The following is a 25,074-nucleotide window of genomic DNA, read 5'->3' as shown; positions in this document are numbered from 1 at the left end:
AGCAGCGGTTCTCAACCTGTGGGTCGCGACCATCGGAAAACACATATAGCATATCAGATATTTACATGACGATTCATAACAGTAGCAACATTACAGTGATGAAGTAGCAACGAAAATAATTTTATGGTTGGGGGTCACCACAACATGAGGAACTGTATTGAAGGGTCGCGGCATTAGGAAGGTTGAGAACCGCTGCTTTAGAGTGATTGGGCAGCTTACAAACACCGATGCGAAGCTAGAAGCACCTTCCTGGCGCAGGGCAGGTGATCAAACAACAGGCCTTCGCAGCCCCAACCCCCGCCCGCCCCTGAGGACAGGGGACAGCTCTACAGGTGTGCTTCCACTGTCCCCCTCACACCGCCCCAGGCCTCCCTGGCCACACCCAGTGTTGGGAGGAGAAGGCGCTGTGGGAAGACCTCACAACATTGTCTCTTGTCTACTTCCCCGATGATTTGGGCACAGGCAGTGACTTCCCTTCCCCAGGCCCATCCCTGCCCATCACACGTGCTCAGTGCAGTCGGCAGCTTCTGATCTAACCAAGCTCTTCGATCGCCTGGGTTTAAAATGAGGTGTTATCACAAAATAGAGACAGCACGGGAGAAAGAGAGAGGAGGAGGAGGAGGAGGAGGAAGAGGAAGAAGAGGAGGAGAATGTATTTTCTAGCCACTTTAGACAGGGTGTTCCCAAAAAATGTATACACACTTTAACAGCTGATAGCTCAATTTAAAAAAAAAAAAAATATATATATATATATATATTATTGATTTCAGAGAGGAAGGGAGAGGGAGAGAGAGAGAAAGGTCAATGATGAGAGAGACTCATTGATCCCCTGCCTCCTACATGCCTCACATTGGGGATCGAGCCCACAACCCGGGTATATGCCCTGATCAGGAATCAAATCCTGACCTCCTGGTTCATAGGTTGATGCTCAACCACTGAGCCATGCCAGCCAGACCAGCTTCAATTTCAACAAGGAACTCCATGATGTAGAAATAGAAAGGTGAACGGATTTTGTTGCTGGTTATGGTTTAGCCAAATTTAAGTCATTCTCATTCGGCCCACGTTGAACCCCTACCTAAGGCTCCCATCGACCTGCACAGACAGCGTGTGCCTTAATGAGAGGAACGTCTCCTCACACCCAGCCAGCCCCGTCCCGCATCACATTGCGGCGACGTAGACGAGCCACTCGGCTGCGATCACATGAGAGGGGAGAGAAACGGGGGAAAGGGCCAAAAGGGAGAACACGAAACACCCACCATTTGTTTCTTCTTAAATTCCCCGTTGCCTAGAAACACTCAAGAAATTAATCCGCGGCAATTACAGGAGTCAAACCACTCCCAGCATGCTTCTCGCTCTCCGTGTTTAACTCATTGGTTTACCAGATTTGCAGCAGTTCATCTGTTGTTGTTTTTAATTTCTCAGATATTCTGATCATTTTTAATTTAGGAGCCTTTTAAATTCAACAAAAGGAGCTAAGTAAATTCATTTTCCAGGAAAAAAGGAAGTGATTGGGCAGCTTACAAACACCGATGCGAAGCTAGAAGCACCTTCCTGGCGCAGGGCAGGTGATCAAACAACAGGCCTTCGCAGCCCCAACCCCCGCCCGCCCCTGAGGACAGGGGACAGCTCTACAGGTGTGCTTCCACTGTCCCCCTCACACCGCCCCAGGCCTCCCTGGCCACACCCAGTGTTGGGAGGAGAAGGCGCTGTGGGAAGACCTCACAACATTGTCTCTTGTCTACTTCCCCGATGATTTGGGCACAGGCAGTGACTTCCCTTCCCCAGGCCCATCCCTGCCCATCACACGTGCTCAGTGCAGTCGGCAGCTTCTGATCTAACCAAGCTCTTCGATCGCCTGGGTTTAAAATGAGGTGTTATCACAAAATAGAGACAGCACGGGAGAAAGAGAGAGGAGGAGGAGGAGGAGGAGGAAGAGGAAGAAGAGGAGGAGAATGTATTTTCTAGCCACTTTAGACAGGGTGTTCCCAAAAAATGTATACACACTTTAACAGCTGATAGCTCAATTTAAAAAAAAAAAAAATATATATATATATATATATTATTGATTTCAGAGAGGAAGGGAGAGGGAGAGAGAGAGAAAGGTCAATGATGAGAGAGACTCATTGATCCCCTGCCTCCTACATGCCTCACATTGGGGATCGAGCCCACAACCCGGGTATATGCCCTGATCAGGAATCAAATCCTGACCTCCTGGTTCATAGGTTGATGCTCAACCACTGAGCCATGCCAGCCAGACCAGCTTCAATTTCAACAAGGAACTCCATGATGTAGAAATAGAAAGGTGAACGGATTTTGTTGCTGGTTATGGTTTAGCCAAATTTAAGTCATTCTCATTCGGCCCACGTTGAACCCCTACCTAAGGCTCCCATCGACCTGCACAGACAGCGTGTGCCTTAATGAGAGGAACGTCTCCTCACACCCAGCCAGCCCCGTCCCGCATCACATTGCGGCGACGTAGACGAGCCACTCGGCTGCGATCACATGAGAGGGGAGAGAAACGGGGGAAAGGGCCAAAAGGGAGAACACGAAACACCCACCATTTGTTTCTTCTTAAATTCCCCGTTGCCTAGAAACACTCAAGAAATTAATCCGCGGCAATTACAGGAGTCAAACCACTCCCAGCATGCTTCTCGCTCTCCGTGTTTAACTCATTGGTTTACCAGATTTGCAGCAGTTCATCTGTTGTTGTTTTTAATTTCTCAGATATTCTGATCATTTTTAATTTAGGAGCCTTTTAAATTCAACAAAAGGAGCTAAGTAAATTCATTTTCCAGGAAAAAAGGAAGAAATCTATTCACCACCCCTCACCCCCCCCAAAAAAAATGCCTAATACATGCCTAGCACATAGCATGAACATGGACTACACAGCCTAATAAATGAATGGATGAAAAAATGGATGATGAAGAGACAGAAGATGGACAGACAGATGGGTGGATGGATGGATAAATGGATGGATGGATGGATGGATGGATGGACGGATGGAGGAATAAATGGATGGATGGATAAATGGATAGATGGATGGATGGATGGATGGATGGACGGATGGACTTAGAAAATACCGATGTGAGGGACCAGGTGAAGACTAGACAATGACTTGAACATTAATGAACTAAAAAGAAAAGTCTTGAAATTCTAAGCTTCTCAAAACACCTCTTTATATCCTTTAACTTTTCAAAGTGCTTTTGCATTCAAAACAGTGTAAGGAACTTGAAACATAAATATGAGACCACCTGCCGAGGGGACACAGACCTTGGGCTCTGGATGTGACTAAGGAAGGAAGGAAGGAAGGGGTAGGGGGCGTTGGTTTCAGTGACCCATCCCCCAGGTCCTGGTCACAAAGAAAGAAAGGCAGCCCTGGTTGGCTTGGCTCAGTGGATAGAGCATCGGCCTGCAGACTGAAGGGTCCCAGGTTCAATTCCCGGTCAAGGGCACGTACCTCCATTACAGGCCCTGGTCGGGGTGCGTGCAGGAGGCAACCAATCTATGTGTCTCTCTCACATCGATGTTTCTCTCTGTCTCTCCCCCTCCCTTCCACTCTCTCTAAAAATCAACGAAAAAATATCCTCAGGTGAGGATTAACAACATAAAAAAGAAGTGCGAGGGCAGAGACTCATGGTGAGGGAGGAAGGTGTGTGTGCCGGGGCGCAGGCTCACTCATTCCCCGGAGAGCTCCATCCCCGCTCAGACGACGGCCTCACAGCCTTGCAGTGCATCTCGTCCACCAGAGGCAGATGTGGCTCCGTCCCTTTAGACCACCCACACTAGCGGGTCCTTGTTGGGTATCTATGTTGCATGAAGCTAGCACATGGTCTTCAGAGAATGGGGTCCTGCTCTGGGAGTGCAGTGAGCACAGTGAACACTGGGGCGAAGCGAAATGCAGTGGTTGGGGAGCAAGAAGACAGTGGCGGCTCTGTTACCCGGAGAGAAAAATGTGAGGGGTGACCAGGACAAAGCCGGCGATTGTGTCCAACAGAGAGTCAGTGGCTACAGGCGTCATTGAATGGGTTGTGTCGTTTCATTGTGTGATTACAAGTAGTTTATTCACTGAAAATATTCTTCCCCGCCACTTAAAAACAAGGAAAGAAAAAGGCTTTCCAAACTGAAGGAGAGGAACATCTGTGGTTAGCTTGCCACGCCCTGGACACCATCGTTGAAGGCCACTTGGGAAACTCCAGTCCCCTACGCAGAGGGCAATGTGAACTATGATTACACGTATTTAGGTCTTATTCAATGCCGGCACGTAGTACGTGGTTCCCAGCAGGACCTAATAAAAAATCGCACGCCCAGCCCAGCCGGCGTGGCTCAGTAGTTCAGCCTGAAGAACAGCGTTATCGCTCGGCCGGCGTGGCTCAGTGGTTGAGCATCGACCTATGAACCAGGAAGTCACGGTTAGATTCCCGGTCAGGGCACATGCCTGGGTTGCAGGCTGGATCCCCAGTAGGGGGTGTGCAGGAGGAGCCGATCCATGATTCTCTCTGATCATTGATGTTTTTCTCTCTCTCCCCCTTCCTCTCTGAGATCAATAAAAATATATTTAAAACACACACACACACACACACACACACAGCCTCTGCCTGCCAATGCGTTTGAGAGGCCCCCAACCACCCGTCCTCCACACCCACCTGCAGGGTGTGCGTTCACGGGGAACCCACGTGAAACTGCCTGTGTAACCAGCACAGGGAAGTGCCCAGCTCCCTGCCAACCAATTGGGTTCCTGCATTCTGACGGCCGAGGAAACCCTTCACGTACAAAATCCTGTTCTGACGGAGAGGCTTTGCTTGTCCCCTAAACGATTCTATTTCGACATCGCCTGCCTACCTGGCAGCCTCAGACCACGGTGGCGTCCCCTGCCCATCAGATAATGACTAACGTTTACGGCATTCTAGCTGGTGACGAGATTCCCCACGTTCCTCGAGCGTCACTAGGAATTACTCAGCTTTTCCAGGCCTGCGCTCTGTCCCCAGTGCTCAGGGCCGACGCACACTTGTTTCAATGTCACCGAGGGTTATCTGAAGCCGCCGTGTGGGACTGCTGTTCCGCTCTTAAAGGTTCAGGATTAGACGCAGCAGATCTGGCTCGAGGCAGACTCTGCACTTGCCCTTTGCCAAATGCCCTTCAGTCCCCTGGCGCGCTCCCCCGGGGCGTGTGACTCTGCTCCGGTAAGTCCGCTCTTCCTTATTGTCACCGTCCACAGCCGTGGCAAGGCCTGGCTGTACGGACTCCCGCCCTCCCTCCGTGCAGAGAAGTGCCTTGTCTCTTCCGATAGACTTTCATTTCAGCTGGTGAGGACGTGTGCCTGCCTCGTCGTAAGAGCTTATGAAACGTTTGTTAAATGTTCGATGAAATGTATCGGACCCGTCTTTAAAAGAATACAACAAAGCAGCCCACGTTCTACTAGACTACAGTCTCAATTTTATGGAGAAGGTGTAGCTTGACATTAGCCTTGGCCAAATGATCTCTAAAGATAAAATATCTTTACCGCCGACCCCTTAGGAATCATCTGCCGCCCATCACAGGTGACCAACCCCCTTCGGTCAGGGTTGCCTGGCCCAAGCGTCCGCTCTGTGCACTGAAGGGCATCGGTGAGGCCAGGGCTGTACAGTTACTAGGCATCCGTATTAACTAGCTCATGACAATACAAAGCATCTCAGATTTGATGGGTCATTCGGAAACATGTAAATTCTTTCCCCACCAGAGCAAAGACTGGATTATCTTTTTTCCATTTTTACTGGCTAACTACCCCCAAATGCAAGACATGCATGAGCAATTCTGCAAACCAATGGGGTGGGGCGGGGGGGGGGCGCTGATGGAAAAGTTCATGAAATCGGTCACTGAGGTTCCTCCCCATAAGGTTATGGGAAAATGGCGTTGCGATGTTTGATGAGACGCCAGAATAGCAGGGGCCTGAACAAGACGAGGGAGGTTCACTTCTGTCCCGGCCGGGAGTCATTCCAGGGGACACAGGCGGCAAGTCACCTGATCCTGCCTGTTGTTACTCTGCTTCCCCCCCACCCCCACCCCCCAAGAGGTCCCTTGGTTGCGTGGCCACCGTCAGCTCTCCACTGCCACCTCCGCATTCCAGCTGGAAGGGGAAGATAAACGGAGGACAAACACCTCTATTTTAAGGATATGACCTGAAAATGGCAGAGGTCGCTTCTGCTACTGTCCTATTGGCCAGAATTTAGTCACATGGCACCATTTAATGCAAAGGGGGCTGGGAAATGTAGTCTGTGGCCGGGTAGCCAGAGAGACACGTGAAACCCAGGGAGTTCTCTTACTGAAAGAACAGGAGCAATGGGGGTGGGGTATTAGCAGGTGGCCAAACAGACTAGCACGTTCCTTCATTTATCACACAGATCGCATTTATTAATCAAGCACCATCCCAAAACTATTATAACAATCCTGGCAATGTTGGAGCGCATTTTGGTTTTCTGTCTAGAACAGGATTTTCAAGGACAGGGTGTCCCTGAAACTATATTAACACCCCCTTATTCCAAAAGCATCAATATTAAAATTGAAGATCATAAGAGCATCGTCCCCATACGTCAAGGTTTCAGGTTGGATCCCCAGTTGGGGCATACAAAAGAATCAACCAATGAATGCATCAACAAGTGGAAAAACAACTTTTTAAAAATATATTTTTGTTGATTTCAGAGAGGAAGGGAGAGGGAGAGAGAGACAGAAACATTAATGATGAGAGAAAATCATGGACCTGCTGCCTCCTGCACGCCCCCTACTGGGAATTGAGCCTGAAACCCGGGCATGTGCCCTGACCAGGAATCGAACCGTGACCTCCTGGTTCATAGATCACGCTCAAGCACTGAGCCACACCAACCAGGCTACAACAACAAATTGATCTCTCTCTCTCTCTCTCTCTCTCTCTCTCAAATTGATTGATTGATTGATTGATTTTTTAAATTTTTTATTGAAGATTGAATCTCCAGATGGACCTGGTAGGTTTTCTCTTTCCCTGGAGCTATTGGAGCCGGCCCTCCCCCTAGCAGACGGGGAGGAGAAGGGACAGGGAGTCATTACTGAGGAACACCTTTTAGGTCACACCCTGTGCCGAGGCTTGCAAACACGACCACATCTACCTCCTCCAGGAAGCCCTCTGGGAAACTATGACCCCAAACCAGGGAGCTGAAGCTTGGGCGGTTCGGTAACTCCGACGGCGCCAGCTTTGCTCGGGTTCCCTGTCTGTGTCCGTGGCCAGAGCTGGGGGCGGGGGGAAGCAAACCTTCACACAAATCACAAAATAGAAGCAAACCACCAGCGGCTTCCCGGATCCCGTGGGGGAGAAAGGAACGCAGCTCCCTGGCCCAGAGGCAGGGTCAAGGGTCAGGGGTCACACTGCTCAGCACTCGGAGCTGAATTCAACACCTGCTGGAGGCCGCCTGCCTGAGAGCCTGTGAGTCCCGGACTCCGGCTCCGTTGGTCCAGCTCCGGGTGTGTGTGAGGGTGCGACAGGTGGGGTGTCATCTGAGCCTCTGTCCACTGGTCTCCAAAGTACCCGGGGAGTGGCCCAGCCTGGGGAACCCCCCCTGCCCCGGGGCGCCCCCCCCCCCCGCACGGTGGGGCCGTGGCTCCCGAGACACACACGCTGCCTCAGCCCTGCCCAAGGCTACGGCGAAACCCGCCATAGACCGCATCCCAGGCGCGGCCTCGGGGACACGCCACGCCGCTCTGTTCCACTCGCACCGCATCCCATGTCACTGCCCACGTCACTCCTAAGCCTCCATCACTTTGGACAGCGTCGTGTTGAAGCAGAGAAACTCCTTGGCAGGGGCCTCGCCACCAGCGCCTCCCAGAACCAGGCTCGGCAGCCAGAGGGAAACGGCGAAGCCAGGCCTGACTCCTGGGCAGAGGACGGTCCACCCGGCGGAGAACGGCCCCTGGCAAACCCCTCAGGAAGGGCCGGACAGAAAGGCTGCTTCCACATGTGGGTGGGCCCCACCAGCATTTCCATCGTCTCTCTCTTCATTAGCATGAAAAGTCGGAAACCCTGTCCCACCGCTGAGCGAGGAGAATGCCTCTGCCTAAGAACGGTCTTACAGGTCTTGCTCCCACGGAGGCTGGAGGCCGATGAGACAGGAGTTAGGAGCTCAGGCTCCGAAGGGAGAGGTGTAGGGAGGGACCTGCTTCCCAATCCCGTCCTGCTCGGGCCGGGCCTCCCAGCCAGGGACCTTCCGAGGGGTCAGCTTGCTCATCTGTGCGATGGAACCATCGCAGGGCTCCGGGCTGGTGGTGAGGACCAAGCAGGCCCGGCCCGGCACAGTGTGACGCTCATACATGTGACACGTGGTTCTAGTGGCTGACAGGCGGTGCTGTGACATAGGACACGTGCTGCTGAATTTGTTTTCTCCTGAGTTCCGGTCTGTCTGGCCCTCACGGCAGCCTGTCGGTTGTGTCAGGCCTCGCTTAACTCCACCGACAATGGGGAGAGAGGAATGGACCCTGAGCAGCAGAAAAACCACCTTCTGAAATGACCCCTTCTTGGCGCATCCAGCGTTGTGGTCTGTCCTTTTTCGAAGATAAAAAACTGCAGCTGTAATGGGACTGGGGACACTGTCTCGTGATGAGTAAGGGAGGCTGTTGCTGTCGGTTGTGTCAGGCCTCGCTTAACTCCACCGACAATGGGGAGAGAGGAATGGACCCTGAGCAGCAGAAAAACCACCTTCTGAAATGACCCCTTCTTGGCGCATCCAGCGTTGTGGTCTGTCCTTTTTCGAAGATAAAAAACTGCAGCTGTAATGGGACTGGGGACACTGTCTCGTGATGAGTAAGGGAGGCCGTTACCAGGCCATGGCACGAAATGGAAGCTGCCTGCTCTCCCCAGGGGACTCTCGAAAATCACCCTCCTTCCCCAGCAAATGGCCACGGAGAAGGTGGACTGCAGGATGGACAGCATCCCAAGTCCTCTCAGGTCCTCTGTTATCTAAACTGGCACCTGCCCCTGCCCACCACCTCTCAGGAGCTGGGAGGGGCTCACTCCTCCATCGGCCCCGCCTCACAGCCCAGGAGGCACCAGGAGGCCAGTTCTCTGTCCCCACCGCCTGGTTCTCGCAGCCTGAGTCAGCACTCCCCACGCCTGGAAAGGTGATACCTCCTAAGGAGGGGATGTAGCAATTACGGAAACTCTAACCCATCGCAGAGAGAGAAGCAGTGAAGGTTAGGGAGCCGTCGCCCAGCGACCTCCCCCAAAAGGCCCCAGGTACAAACAATTTTAGTTTTCAGTATGGAGGGTGTCCCCCCAAAATGTCTACACATGCTCTGAATAATTCTAAAGGCAGTGCTTATTAAAATACATCTCACTTTCAGAATTGATCTATCAGCTGTTAAAGTGTGTGTACCCTGTATATACAGGGTATACACATATATATACATATATCTAAAACTAAAATATTTTAAATATATACACACATATGAATATGTATGTGTGCATATGCATGTATACACATACTTTGAATAATTACAAGGATGTATATAGATACATGTGTGTACATATACATGCAAATATCCTATATAATAAAGGGTAATATGCAAATTGACCCTAACGGCGGAACGACCAGGAACGACCAGTTGCTATGATGCACACTTACCACCAAGGGGCAGATGCTCAATGCAGGAGCTGCCCCCTGGTGGTCAGTGCACTTCCACAGGGGGAGCTCCGCTCGGCTGTAAGCACAGCTGCAGTGGCGGGAGCCTCTCCTGCCTCCTCCCCAGCGCTAAGGATGTCTGACTGCAGCTTAGGCCCAATCCCCCGGGGAGTGAACCTAAGCTGGCAGGTGGACATCCCCTGAGGGCTCCTGGGCTGCCAGACTGTGCAGGCCGGGCTGAAGGACCCTGCCCCCTCCCAAACAAGTGCATGAATTTTCATGCACTAGTGTGTGTGTGTATATACACACACACACACACACACACACACACACACACACACACACACATTTGCCTTCCTCACTTCACCACAGCACAGCTCTCAGGAAACTGAAATCAGAACCAAGGATCATGCCCAGGGTTGGACTACAAAGGGTCCTTCCCTGTTAAATAGCTATGATTCTTGAATCGAGCCTAATAATTATAATGTTCTAAAGTGTTGACTGGCTAGAAAAAAAATTGCTATGATTTTTTCTAAATCATTTATGTGGAGATGTGGGTAGGAAACATCGGCGAACTGCACGTGCACCGTTCCTTCTGTTCAACTTTAAACTTAAGAGTCTTTGTCCAAGAAATTCCTCGGTTTCGCTGGGAAGTAACATTAGTCATTGCAATGAAGACCCTGGGGCAAGGGCCAGCCACTTCACCCAAGAATTCCTTTTGCCCAGAACACAAGGTAGCCTGGCACTGAGCACTGTTCAACCAACCCGGGTGTCGGGTGCCTCCCATGGGCCCAAGGTGCTGTGTGGTGGGAGCTGCGTTCTCAGACGGTACCTGGATACTTGCATGCCCTGGCCCCAGGAGAGGGGGTACCGGGGGAGATACACTTGAGAGCGACGCATTTGTCCTGCCGCAGCAATAAAACGTCTCTCTCTTTTGTTGTCAGGCTTGAAAAAGAGATCCAAGACCTAGAAAGGGCGGAGCTGCAGATCTCGACTCACGAGGAGGCGATTTTAAAGAAACTGAAATCCGTGGAGAGGACCACGGAAGACATAATAAGGGTGAGTGCCTGGATGAAGCTAAAACCCAGATTTCCCCTCCACGCGGGTCCACGAGAGCGTACCATTCTTCAGCGCATACCCACACTCAGAAGCTATCTTGTCAACTGTATTAACCTTAAAGAATTCTTTTTTTTTCTCTTATAGTCTGTGAAGGTGGAAAAGGAAGGAACGCCAGGAGGTACGTTTCTGAGCATTCTCGTCTATGTCTCCTTCAGCTGTGTTTTGACAAGCCCACTGACATTGTTTCCATGACCGTCCATATCCTCCAGCTGTATTTTGAATTGATATTAATTTTGCAGAGTCGATTGAAGACATCTATGCTAATATCCCCGACCTTCCAAAATCCTACATCCCTTCCCGATTAAGGAAGGAAAGAAATGATGGACTAGAAGACGATGAGCAAAATAGAAAAGGTACATCAGTGATCTGCCTCCAGAGGCAGCTCGCGCCTTCAGAGCTTTCCAAGGTCACGTTAGCCACTTGCTCTGCCATCTACGCGCCCAGCTTATTCAATGGTCCGTTTCACAGACTCCCATGAGGTCTGGGGTCACCTGCACAGGTAGGGGTAACCGGCCGGGTGTTCGGTCCAGGCGCTCTATTCCCTAGCAACGAGGTAAGGACGGAGGAGAGGAAGGCCGACGGGAACAAGCAGCTCTTGAAAGCAAAGCTCCTCTACTCGAAAGCGTCTCTCCCACCAGATCCCACCCCGTAGACACGCTCTTGAGTCACGAAGATCCTCCATCAAAATAGAAACACTCCCCGTGGGCAGGCCAGGCGTGGTTTACCCCCATGGGGAGGGGGGCGTGGCTTCCATAAAACAATGCTTCAAAGCCGCTGGGGAAATGAAGTTCTATAGGGGGGAGCTTTGCATTTTAGACCAGAAAGGGAAGCTACGTTCTACGGGCAGGTACCAGCCATTCGCTCATTCATTCAGCAACTATTTAGTGACCACGCACTACATGCCCAGCTCCATCCTCGCACGAAGAACACAGTAGTGAATAGCACAGCAAGAGCCCGGCCTCGGTGGCTCCGTGGTTGGCCGTTGACCTATGAACCAGGAGGTCATGGTTCCGTTCCCGGTCAGGGCACATGCAGAGGGCGTGCAGGAGGCAGCCGAGCAATGATTCTCTCTCATCATCGATGCTTCTATCTCTCTCCCCCTCTCCCTTCCTCTCTGAAATCAATAAAGACATATTTAAAAATAAATAAATAAAGCAGCGAGAGCCGCTGCCCTCGTGGAGCTGACATTGTAAGGGAGAAAACAGACAGACATTAGGTAAATAATAAACTATCCCGCATCAGGGAGTGAGGGTGCTGAGGAGAAGGACGAGCAGAGACCGGAGGGGTGGGGATGAGGGCTCTGCCATTGTCGTTGGGGAGCCGAGGCCGGGAGCCGGGGGCGATGAACGGGACAGGAAGGCAGTGGCTTCAGAAGAAAGGTGGAGACCAGCCACTGCCATGGTGCCCACCGTCCTATTAGCTTCCCGACGCCAGTTAAAACGGCAGCCACGGGACCTCGCTGGGCCCTGGCGGGGCCTCAGCTCCCCCATCAGCAGGCTCGCTGCAGGACCGCTGGCTGCTCTATTTTTAGCCCTTTCTCCACTTGAACGTGGGAGTGAGAATGAGAAGCAGCCTCCGGCCAGAGGCGAGGCCTGTGACCCCAGCCCCCTCCCTCTTCACGGCCAGCTGGACAGTGACGCGAGCTCCCTTGGCGAGGGTGTCAGGAGTCCTCTATGGTCTCCCGTGGCTGCGAGGTCCCTGAGCAGCAAGGGGGTGGGGGGCGGGGGGCACCTAACCCGACGCGGGACCGAGCGAGGCCTCTGCCTCCGGGAACGCAGTGCGGAACACTTCTCCCCGCTCACGAGGTCTGCGTCCTCCCAGTGAGTCATGCAAAGAGCGTAAATCCATCTCGTTGGGTTTATTCCTTAGAAAGAACATAGCTTTGGGTGCCCGGTGAAAAGCCTGACCATCTGAAACCACCTGCTTCTCTCCTCCAATCCTTCCCACTTTTCGCTGATGTCACCCATCCTGACCTAAACTCCCGTCTCACCAGGCTTGGTCACTGTGTAGTTGACGAATAAAATCAGAAATGCACAAACTAGACCATCAGAAGGGACCTTCGTGTGTGTGTGTGCGTGCGTGTGTGTGTGCGCGTGTGTGTGTGTGTGTGTGTATGTGTGTGTGTGTGTGTATGTGTGTGTAAGCCATGAGAAAGCAGGCTCGTGTACGAGAGGAAGCGGGAACTGAATCGGAGATGGGCTTTGTCTCTCCGCAGCGCTGTACGCCATGGAAATCAAGGTGGAGAAAGACCTGAAGACGGGCGAGAGCACGGTGCTGTCCTCCATCCCGCTGCCGTCGGAGGACTTCACGGGCGAGGGGGTGAAAGTGTACGACGACGGGCGCAAGTCGGTGTACGAAGTCAGCTCCGACCACCCGGCCGCGCTCAACGGCACGGACAGCCTGGGGCCCGTGGAGGTGGAGGACCTCCTGAGGCAGGCGTCCGAGAGGAGCTCCCGGTCCCCGACCGAGTACCACGAGCCCGTCTACGCCAACCCCTTCTGCAGGCCCACCACCCCGCAGAGGGAGAGAGCAGCCCCCGGGCCCACCACCCAGGAAAGGAGCCAGAGGCAAGCGAACGGACTGGGGGGCGACAGGAACCACTCCGTCCACCACGTGGACAACGGGCTGTCGGGGGAGAGGGGCGACCGCTGGCATCCCGACAGCCCCCCTCGGCCGACCCCTCACCCGCGCCGATGGGTGATTCCACAAGCAGAGAGGCTGCCGGCCGCTTGGGAAGGAGCGGATGGGACAGACGGGCCTCCGGACAAGCAGGCGCCCTCCCCCAAGGCCGGGCCGGGCCCCAGAGGAGGGCTCGCTGGGAGGTCTGAGCGCCAGGGCCCTTCTCCCACGTGGCAGGGGGCCGAGGAAGACGTGCGCTACAACATCATGCACTCCCTGCCCTCTGACATGGACGGCGCGGAGCCCGTGACCATGATCTTCATGGGGTACCAGCAGGCAGACGACGATGCGGAGGAGCGCGGGGTCCTGACGGGCTATGACGGCGTCATCCACGCGGAGCTGGTTGTCATCGATGAGGAGGAGGGCGAGGGAGAAGCTGGGAAACCTGCCCCCCAGCCCAGGGCGTCCCACGGTCAGGCGCCCCAGCCGGCCAGGCCGACACCTCTCCCCAGGAAGAGAGCGGAAGTCAAGCCCCCGGAGCACGCACGCCACCCTTCTCCCCACAGACACTCCATGTCGCTGAGAGAGCAGGAAGAACGCCTGGGCAGCCCCGTCCACCCGCCTCCACACACCGCTCCGATGGCCGGGGACGGCACGGAGGACCCGTCGCTCACAGGTAATACACGGGGCAAGGCTTGCCGCTGCTGTGTGGTCATGTGACAGCCCGGTCCTCGGGTCGTTAACAAACCCTCTTGTTTTCCGCCTTTCGGACCATCCCACAGACTAACACACACTAAGATTGATCATTAACCCTGATTTCATTGTCACCCAATGTGAGTCAGTCAATTCAAAAGATAAGGAGAAATGGGTTTTTTTTAAATCGTCGCCTTATTTGGGTATTGCATTGGCTGACACTGATAACCTGAAATGCGCCTGCTGTCAGGGTGTGTGGTCCTGTGTGTGAAGGTATTTAGATCACTAATAAGTTAGCTCATTGATGTCAGATCTTTTCGCTCCAGAAGCCGATGCCAGCTACTTTTGTGTGCCTCTGTGATTTCAACTTCCTACATAAGCTAACAAATGGCCTTATTTTTGCAAGAAAGAACAAGAAACAAATTTTATTTTTAGTGTGATATTTTATCACTTTGCTATACCTTCTTCCTACTTTTCATAGTTTTATTAACTTTACTTCCTTAATTTTTCTATATTTTAAAATAAAACATCACTTTATCTATCGGCCATTATCTACAACATTTGATTTTGCATAGCCTTCCCTAACTCAGCTCATTTATTTTTACCATTTTCTATATCTTTGCATTTCTCGTTCCCTGTACAGTTCTATGGCTGCCTATCTCTCTTAGCATTGAGTGGAAAACCACTCTTTTTCTACAAAAGCGACAGCTCTTCAAGTTTAGATTCCTTGGTAGCACTTGACTAACGTTCTCTACTCACCATTTACAAATACTAAACACGAATCTGACAAAATCAATGATAAAAGCTGTACTTGCCTTGCTAAAGACGTAGACAACATACCCAGGCATATTGTAAGGGACATATATAAAGGGGACAGTCATTTCAAATGTCTCTAATAGAAGAATTCTCATTAAAAAGCAATAACTATCGCCCCGGCCTGTTTGGCTCAGTAGATAGAGCGGTAGCCTGCGGACCGGGTTTGATTCCGGTCAAGGGCACGTACCTTGGTTGCAGGCTTCTCCCCAGCTTGGGCCCTGGTCGGGGCACATGCAGGAGGCAACCAATCGATGTGTCTCTCTCATATGGATGTTTCTGTCTCTCCCTCTCTCTTCCACTCTCTCTAAAAATCAATGGAAAAATGACCTCAGGTGAGGATTTTTAAAAAAAAGCAATAATTATTGAGTCCCAACTAGTCTAGCAAGCAGAGCCTGACCGTTCTACAGGAGTTTGCTAGTGCCTGGACCATTCTTCTTCCTCTGCACCCGATAAACCCAGCCTCGGTTTGCCAATAACACAGTGAAATGGGTCTCTTCCCATCTGTGACGTAGTTCAATGAGGCTCGCCGGCTGTACACTTACTCATCTGAAGCATTTCTAATCTCTTGGCGACTGGACACCTCCATTACTTTCCTAAACCCTGAACTCGATTCCACAAGCACCAAGCGTTGCATGGTATGTCCCCCACGATGGAGACCTGCTATCCGAACGTTCCTTTCCCTTTCGAGAATGAGCTTTGTCTGCTGAGCAAACTTTCCATCTTTAAAACCACATGGAAGACTTGGGATCGGGGAACACACTGTGTATGGTCGGGAGCTGTGACATGACCCACCCCGAAACCTCCCACTTTTTAGTTCGGACAGACGTTAGTCAGCGCCTCCTGAACGCCCCGACCCTCTCCCCTACCGGATTCACACCCTGACCTCAAGGAAAAGCCAGGAAGTGACTCATGCTTCCAGACACTCCTGGCACTGAACTAACTCGGGAAAACAGGAAGCGCCCTCCACACCGAGGAACAATGCAAAGCCCGCGCCATCGGGCGGAGCATCTCACAAACAGGAGCTCCGAATCCCTGGCCCGTTGGGACGCGGCCGCATGTCGCTGCTCTCTAACGCGGTGCGTGGCTTGAAGAGCTGCTCTGCTTTGAGTGGCTCTTTTCAATACGCACATCTCATAGATACATGCCCTCAGGGAGCCTCTGTGGGCATAGAATACACAGCCCCTGCTTCACAAGCACCGAGTCGGTTGAACTTCGCCACCCACCCCCTTAACATGCCACGGTTGGTGTTTGAGAATTCACTTCAGTCAACCCCTTTACTTAGGGAACAGGTCCCTGTCTAGATATCGATATTTGTGGAAGGCATCATAGCTAGGAATTGTTCTTCTCTTTGTGTAAGTGTTGTCATGAGAGCCTGAGCGAACAGCGATTGTGAACGTGGAAAAGAGCCTGGAGGAGGAAGAGAGATGGGAAAAGGTGGAGGCTGAAGATCCTAGAGACAATATTTTTCAGCCAAAACTTTGAGCAGCGTACGACACGACAAGAACTTGTCGGCACAGTCGTGTCTGTCTGCTGGTGTACACATAACAGGGTCGTGTCTAAGACAGCGGTCGCCACCCGGTGGCCCGCGGACCACTGGTGGTCCGTGAGGTCCGAAAGGCTGGCGACCGCTGGTCTAAGATACAGCTCAGTGCCAGACCTCCCGCCAGCGAGGGGCCCCAGCAAGCGCCTCCCGGATGTCACCACTCTCCCCACCAGCTGGACGGCTGGCTCTCTTTGGCATCCTCACCGACTTGGACTTGGACTTCTCCTGGCTCTGTTCTCCCCTTAGAGATGTCAGTGATGTTTCAGGATGAGGAGGTGGGGGGATTCACAGGCTGCCGGTGCCCATGTGCCCAACCTGTGGCAACCATTAGGAGCCCAGGGGTCCTGAGAGTAAGGGGCAAGCTCTCTCACCAGGTTCAACCAGCCAACGCCATGAGCCTGCATCGCTGTGGGGAGCGGGGGATAGAGAGCAGAGAGGAGCAGAAAGGAGAGCTGAGAGCCCAGGTTGATGAGCTGGGCACCTTAGGGCCTTCCCACTGCCCACGCGCCCTGGCCCCACACATCCACCTACTTGACACGCTACCTATTGCCACAGGAGCAGAGAAAGGAATTAGCACCCTCTAACGATCGAGAATTCTTTTCCCCATTAAGGAATAGGACAGTGAGAAACGGGACTGAATCACCCCACTCCTGAGCCCTCACACAGCTACATGTCCTTTAAGAATTTCACTGGATGTCCTGTGTGCTGTGTTCGCTCTACTCATTTTTCCAACCTTTACAGAAAAAGTTCCTTCTAGTCCTGAGTCTGCTGCTGCCCCAGGTTAACAGTGGCTTGTTATTCCTACTACCCTTTTGTGCTACTAAAACGATGCTCACATTGTTGGACAAAACCCTCCCCGTGAACCTGGCCCTGCTCCCCTTTGGGGATGGGCAAGAGAGAGGGCCACAAAGCCACGAGGAGAAACGACAAAGCCTGTCCCGCCTCCAGCTCCCTCCTGCTGCGGAGGACGCGTTCTCAGGTGGCACCTCCCGACTTCTCCCAGCAATAGAGACCGACAAAGCCTGTCCCGCCTCCAGCTCCCTCCTGCTGCGGGGGGAGGACGCGTTCTCAGGTGGCCCCTCCCGACTTCTCCCAGCAATAGAGACCACCCTCTTGGTCTGATCCCAAATTCAAGGGACTGTTCTTGACCCCGCCCACTAGAAATGGCAATTCCCCTTCAGGCTGCCAGGGAAATGCTACTCTTTTGTTTCATTTAGATGCAATCATCCTATATAATAAAAGGTTAATATGCAAATCGACCGAACAGCAGAAGGATCGGTCACTATGACGCGCACTGACCACCAGGGGGCAGACCCTCAATGCAGGAGCTTCCCCCTGGTGGTCAGTGCACTCCCACAGGGGGAGCTCCGCTCAGCCAGAAACCGGGCTCATGGCTGGTAAGCGCAGTGGCAGTGGCGGGAGCCTCTCCCGCCTCTGCTGCAGGCGGGCGGTGAGGAGTAAGGGGTCCCAGGCTGCGAGAGGGAGCAGGCTGGGCTGAGGGACACACACACACACACACACACACACACACCAGTGCGCGAATGTCATGCACCAGGCCTCTAGTTTCATATAAGTGAAGTGACAATAAAAACGATCATGGTTTTGTTACAGTATTGGATCCTATGTGTGAACAAGAGCTTCTTGGAGGTGTCGTCATTCATGTCATTTGTTAATGACAACTAATAATAGATGGCTGAGAAACGAGAGAGCATGTCTTCCCTTTGCTATTTTTTTTTCATCAAATAACATTTTGCAATCAGTTATCTAGCTCTGTCACACATGACTGTCATAACCAGTGCCTTGCCAGCCTTTCTCAACTTTCGGAAAATGATGTGGAGCAGCTATACGCTGAGCCCCGACTCTGGAGGGCATGGTACCAGAACATCAGACGCGTCTTGTGAATTCTAACTCGACGTTTTTAAAAATGGTCTCTTCCTCCAGTACATCATTAGTGGTGGAATATGCTCAGAAATGTATATTTGGCATTTGAAAGACGTTTTATGATTACTCCAACTTTCATTACTGGTTCACGTGGTTTCATTATAAAAAATTTTGCTTTTGTCACTCTCTATCCAAGAATGGAGCCCCTTGGTATAGTCAAGTTTGATGAATTAAAAGATAATGTAACCATGAAATAGAGTTTGAGTCGATGCCTTTTTTTAGTTGTGCATAGCTCAGGAATATGCACAAAACACAGTCATTGACCTAGATGGAATTTATCGATAGCCAACAGTGAGGCTGTGCACTAACCCTATATTGACTCCACTTTTGCCTTGCTTGCTCTACTGATTTTTCTAATCTTTATAGTAACAGGCTCCTTCTAGTTCTGACCCTGCTTCTACCCTGAGTTAATCATAGCTTATTATTTCTACTATCTTTTTGTGCTACTAAAACAATGCTCACATTGTTGGACAAAATCATCTGAGGTATGTTTCAAACTTTCCTGCATTCTATGAAATGGTCATTTAGAGTAGAAATTAAGATTTCTGCTTATAACTATTTTTTTTCTTTAATTTGCAGCTTTAAGGATAAGAATGGCAAAGCTGGGGAAAAAAGTTATCTGAGAGGTGTACCATCTACATAAACATACTTTGGAGAAGAAACTACGAAATGTTTGCCACTTTCTCTCCTGGATACTGTGTTTCTTTCTTTTTCTTTTCGATCCAAAAAAAATTATGATTATACCCATATTAAGCCATGTGAGTAAGCAATAGCCATTATTTGTAAAATATATATATAAATATATATATATTGCAAAAAAGCTGGGAGAATGAACACTCAGCTTTTCCAGTTACTTGACATGATTCAGTGGGGGTGAAAACCAGAATATTTTTATTGTATTGATACCAAAACATTTCTAATAAGAGCTTGTTAAATTTAAGAATAAAGTTATTTAAAATAGCCTGACTCTATTCCATTAACTGATGTTGTAATTTTGCGAATACAAATGAAAGATCATCGGGAGCCACTGTCCCTTGTCACAGAAACATCCATCTTTAAGTCTGACACGTGAACGGGCCTTCCCAACCCACCGAGGCTGTAAGACAACCACATCCTCCCGCTGAGGACCGAGTCGGCTGGCTGGGGAGAGACTTCAGCCCTTGGCACACGTCCAACAGGTGTGTGCGATGGTTATCCTCACATTTGGGGACGGGACTGGGATTATGTTGCTCGTGTACATGACTTTACAGACGATAACTGGCATGTTTATTCTTCTTGAAACATCACCCTTTCTGTCATTCAGTTCAATGTGAGCCCCCTGGTTCAATGACTGGGTAAGACCCAAGGCTGGTCGATGGAGGACTTCCCCTATTCTCAGAGGACACAAATCTGGTCTCAGGCTTGACCGATGGTGGTGAACAAGACAGAATCCTGTTATGTGTGCAGCATGCATTCCTAAGGATTCTTGCCGGGACGTGAACTCCTAATTTGAAGAATAGTCTGATGCCAGTTCTCTCCTACTCCACCCAACACCCTCACATCCACGCACACGCGTCCTCCCCAGATTCGCCCGCGCCTGGCACCCAGGTCCTGTGGGTCTTCCGGTGAGTTTCCCTGCTGAGACGATGAGACCCAACCTCAGTCGCCAGGAGGTAGCAGCAGCAGACCCAACGGACCAGCATCACCCTGAGAGGCATCGGCCTCAGACAAGTTCTGTGCAAAGGCCAGCTGGTCTCTAGGAGGAAAGAGCTCCTCTGCTGTCTGGAATGTTCTAGAAAATCTGGAGATTCGAATTTCAGAGACACTTTCATGCAAACACCCCAACCCCGGGTCCCATAACTTCCCCCTCTTCCCTAACCTTAACCCTAACCCTGACCCTCACTCTGGCCCCCACACACTCCTGGGAGAAGTTGGAGGTTGGAATGCAATCTTTCCTTTTTCTCTCTTTCCTTCCAGGATGTGCTCTGTCATTTTTGCTTTCAAGGGTTCCGCTATGACTTGCATAAGCCTGCCTTCAGGTTTTCCTGTGCGACATGTCCCCCTGCGTCGGGAGTCAGTAAAGTTATCAAATTTGGGGATTTCCTAGTCGTTAGATCCGGAGCCTCCTCTCCTTCTGAGAGAATACCATGCAGGTTGTCATTCAACAGGTCCCTGGGGTTGAACTGTTTTCCAAAAGTTTTTCTTTCTTCTCTTCAAAGAGATCATTTCTATTGATCGATCTATCTTCAAATCCACTGGCTCCTTATTCTCTGCTGTCTCCATTCTGGTATTAATTCTATCCAGTGAATTTTTTCAAATACTTTTTTCAGCTCCTCAATTCTATATGGTCCTGTTGCATTGTTTCCATGTCTGTGCATCTTTTCTTAAAAATTATTTTTATTGATTTCAGAGAGGAAAGGAGAAGGAGGGAGGGAGAGAGAGAAACATCAATGATGAGAGAGAACCATTGATTGACTCTCCACCCACCCCACTCCGGGCCGCATGACCCCACACTGGGGATCTAAGCCCGCAACCAGGCATGTGCCCTGACCAGGAATCGGATCATGACCTCCTAGTTCATAGGTCGAAGCTCAACCCCTGAGCCACACTGGCCGGGCTCTGTGCATCTTTTAATTTGCAGCAGGCACGTAGCCCAGGCTGCCAGGGCGGCGGGCAAACAGGCGCTGGGCTCCCCTCTCTGATGTCTTCCTTCCCAGGACGCCCCCTCCCTGTCCTGACAGCGGCAGGCGGCCTGTCCAGTCTGTGCTGAGACCGCAGTGCCCTGCCACCCAGCACCACGGGGCTCACTGCAGCTGCTCTGAAGCCACAGCCTGAGAACAGGGAGCTCAAACCCCCTTCCTCCTGGGGGTGGGCTCCGCCCCGGGGCCTTCCCACTTCTGCTCTCCGGGGCGGGGCGGGGCTCACGGCAGCTGCTTTTTAAAAGTTTACATTCATTTCTGGAGGAGAATGTGTTCGACAAGACCTTAGCCATTGCTCGATTCGGGAAATGCTTATCCTAAGAGTATGGGTGTCTGATGGGGAGTCAAAACATTTGCTGAGATCCTCACGGGGAAATGCAGAATACGAGGCGATTTCCTCCACGTTGAATAAGGCATCACACTTCTACAGATGTGCTCTGCACACCTGGAGAAAGTCTCCTCCCCGAACCGGAGGTGTGGGACCAGGCATGACATGAAATTACATGAACTTCTTTGATAACAAAATAAGAAACTAAACTGATAACAAGTTTAGGGCCAGCAAAACCCCTGGATTTTTCCACCCAAAGGTGTAATCCAAGAGCAGTCATGAGACCAGTATTTGTTTTATTGAAGTGAAATTCACATAAAAATAATTTTAAAAATATACTTTTATTGATTTCAGAGAGGAAGGGAGAGGGAGAGACTGGGGATTGAGCCTGCAACCTGGGCCTGTGCCCTGACCTGGAATCGAACCGTGACCTCCTGGTTCATAGGTCCACGCTCAACCACTGAGCCATGCCGACCGGGTCAAAAAATAACAATTTAAAGTGAACTATTCAGTAGCATTTCTTACATTCGCGATGTTGTGCAACTGCCACCTCAATCTCCAGAATACGGTCCTCACCCCAAACTGAAAATGGTCTGTGGATCATGCAACGACCCCATTCCTCCGCCCCACAGGGAGGCAGCCGATCAATAATGCTCTCATCACTGATGTTTCTATCCCTCTCCTCCACTCCTTTCCTCTCTGAAATCAATAAAAATATATATTTAGGGGGAAAAATGGGCCCAGGGTAGGTCAGTGACCTGCCCACAGACCTGCAGCTTCTAAACCTGCAGATGGTGGGAACCGGGAGGGAGCCAGCCCCGCCCGAGCGGTGAGCAAACTCATGAGCTTGGAAGGGCTCCAAGAGGGGGGTAGTCCTGAGCCAGAACCTGACAAGCTGGCTTTTGCCAGAGCGAGAGGAACCGAAAGGGCATCCCAGGCTGGTGGCCAGCGGTGACCTGGGCCCCGGGGTGAGCCGTGGGGGCTGGGCCAGGAGGAAAGAAGCGGACGCGGACAGGGACGGCGTGGGCCCTCATCAGCTGTGACAAGAGCTGAGAGGAAGCGTCCTTCCTTTCTCTCTCTCCTGGATTATCTCACACGGGGACCTGGTCCTGTCTTCCTGCTCCACCAGAGTAACAGATCCACAGAATTCCAGCCAAAAGCTGCACGTGCCCCAGAACTTGCCGGTGGCAGGTGCCGCACTGCGCCCTGGGCGGGGCGGGCAGGACGTGGAAGGACGAAGCTCACTGGCCACGCGTTAGAGCCCAAACCCTGATGGAAACCAGGCCGGCACTGAAGTGAAGTCGTGCATTTATTCACAAGCTTTGCCGCAAGCTCCCTGCGCCCTTAGACCGATGACCACAGACCAGAAAATCATAAACACAGAACAGGCTCGGCGATCAATGCTCCCCAGCCACCGTCCTCTAGAATTAGTTTCATCTTTTTCCCCAAAAAACATACTTATTTGTATTGTATAGAAGAGCCCATCTTTAAGATAAACAAGCACCTGTAATTCTGCTCACTCCCCCGACAACATCGCTAAAGACAGAAAGGCATGTCGGTTAGTAATCACTGCTATCGAAAGTAATGTGTGTGTTTTTTAAAAAAGACACCCCGATTGTTTATTATAAAAATGGAGAGAAAGATTGGGAAAAGTGAAGGTAGGCATTTTCTTTTCTTTTTTTTAAAATTTATCTTTATTGTTGAAAGTATGATAGATGTCCACTTTGTGTGCTGTTATGCATACAAGTTCCACGGTTAAACTCTCCCCCCACTACCCTACCCCCGCCTTCCCTCTGAAATGCATCCGTCTGTTCATGGTTCTGTGTCTCTGGATCTATTTTGTTCATCAGTGTATTTTGTTCATTAGATTCCACATGTGGGTGGGATCATGTGATACTTGTCTTTCTCCGACTGGCTTATTTCGCTCAGCATCACACCCTCCAGGTCCCTCCATGCTGTTGCACGTGGTAAGAGTTCCTTCTTACCATTCATAGCAGAAGAATCCTGACTTGGTATTACTGAAAAAGTTTTATCGATTAAGATTAAATGACAAAGACTTCGTTGGGCAACTCTCAATCGATCAATGCTATATCCAAAGAGCGCCCACAGATGAATCCGTGAAGAAGAAAAACTGAACATGCACATCAGCAAGTTCACGTACTAAAAACCAAACACACCGAGGTCCCCCTTCCCCTTCAGAGAATCCTTCCTTGTCACATGCAGAACAGACCTGACTGAGAGAAATTCACTAGCCTTTAAGCCCCTTAGAGGTGAAAACTGGTGAACCAGTTTAGCATACATTTCATTTTCTAGGCTTAAAAATTTTATTTTTAAACATACATGCAAAAGGAAGGGTTAGGCTGTAAGTAGCCTGCACTTACGGAAAAGTCACATCTCACCCCTACGCTGCTTGTGATAAACTCCACTAAAAGGAAGACAAACAAACCTCCCCATCCCTTCACCCAGTCAGAGGCACCGGATACATGGCTGAGGCTGCCTTACACCCGATAGAAGTCAGGGCCTCGGGCCAACCAGAACCGGTAACGTAATCAGAACAGCTACAGAAGTGAACTGTGCGCCCTGCACTCTTATTATTTTAAGAGTGTCCACTGTGCTTGTGTCCTGTGCCGAAGATCGCTGTGTTCATCGGCCACAGGGTCAGAGGACTGTAAAGGGAAAATATCAAACTGTTGTTACAAATAATCAAGGGAAGAAAAAAATCAAATGAAACAATGGACTTAATTTCAGTTTCTGACACAAAATACCGACCCTCCCAAAAAAAAAGGCAGGATTTTTTTTTCAAATGAAGATCGAGTCGGTGGATTTTAAGGAAAATACATCCATGATGTTATCTAAGTTCTGAAAAGGAATCTCGGCCCAAGGAGGCAGGAACCAAGCTGTACTTTGGTATATGGCGCCCCCCACTGGCTAGGAGTCCTCATGGCAGGTATAAAACGCAGCCCCAAAATAGGAAGATTGCAGCAGGAAGGAAGATAACTGATGATTCCAGCTCATTAGAGCACCAGGAGCTCCCAGCAGAGCAGAACCCCCACACGGCAAGAGAGGAACTTAGATGTGTTCACAAGGGTGAGCTTTATTCGTTTTGAAATTCGAGTCTACAATCTCCAAAGGCTGTCGGATTCAAATCTTATTGTCAAAACACGGGGCATATAAAAGGCCATCAGCTCTGTCGCTGAATATATAAAGGCAGTTTTTAAGCAGAAGATGCACACTCACATTTCACAGCTAGGGAAGACATTATAATATCCGCAATATGTTTCAATGTTAACAAAACCTACCATGGGGTCAGCCCCATGTCCACCTTTACCAAAGAAACAAGATACACAGAGCAAGGAATGAGTCCCCAAAACAGGACTGAAAAATACAGTTTCCCAAAAAGCCCTAGGAAAAAAAGACCATTGAGATAAACTAGTAAAAATACAGGGTGTCCCCCCAAAAATGTATACACACTTTGAATAATTATAAAGGCAGTGTTTAGTAAAATACATCCTATTTTTAAAATTGAGCTATCAGCTGTTAAAGTGTATACACATTTTTGGGGGACACCCTGTAGATGTTGTCTTAAAAGACCCACAGTACTTCCGGAGCCCCAATATAGTTCCTCTCCTCCCCTTTCCAACCTAACGTCATCCTTTATTTTCCAAATAGTTCTTGTTTACATTCCTAAATGCTAACATCCTTAAAATCTCAGCATAAAAA

General features: G+C 50.6%; 1 protein-coding gene across 1 annotated transcript in view; it reads left to right on the top strand.

Moving 5' to 3' along the window:
• PALMD (palmdelphin) overlaps positions 1–19,306 on the top strand; it is a 58,488-nt gene extending 39,182 nt beyond the window's left edge. The window contains exons 5-10 of the mRNA XM_014549653.1: positions 7,529–7,960; positions 10,562–10,676; positions 10,821–10,854; positions 10,976–11,089; positions 12,952–14,031; positions 18,928–19,306. Of these exons, the coding sequence (XP_014405139.1) occupies positions 7,529–7,960; positions 10,562–10,676; positions 10,821–10,854; positions 10,976–11,089; positions 12,952–14,031; positions 18,928–18,971 (1,819 nt within the window). The 3' untranslated portion in view covers positions 18,972–19,306. The remainder of the gene's footprint in view (positions 1–7,528; positions 7,961–10,561; positions 10,677–10,820; positions 10,855–10,975; positions 11,090–12,951; positions 14,032–18,927) is intronic.
• The last annotated feature ends 5,768 nt before the right edge of the window (positions 19,307–25,074 follow it).

The sequence above is a fragment of the Myotis brandtii genome, unplaced genomic scaffold (genome assembly GCF_000412655.1).
Source record: "Myotis brandtii unplaced genomic scaffold, ASM41265v1 scaffold565, whole genome shotgun sequence".
Lineage (NCBI taxonomy): Eukaryota > Metazoa > Chordata > Mammalia > Chiroptera > Vespertilionidae > Myotis > Myotis brandtii.
This window is presented reverse-complemented; position numbering and strand designations above follow the sequence as displayed.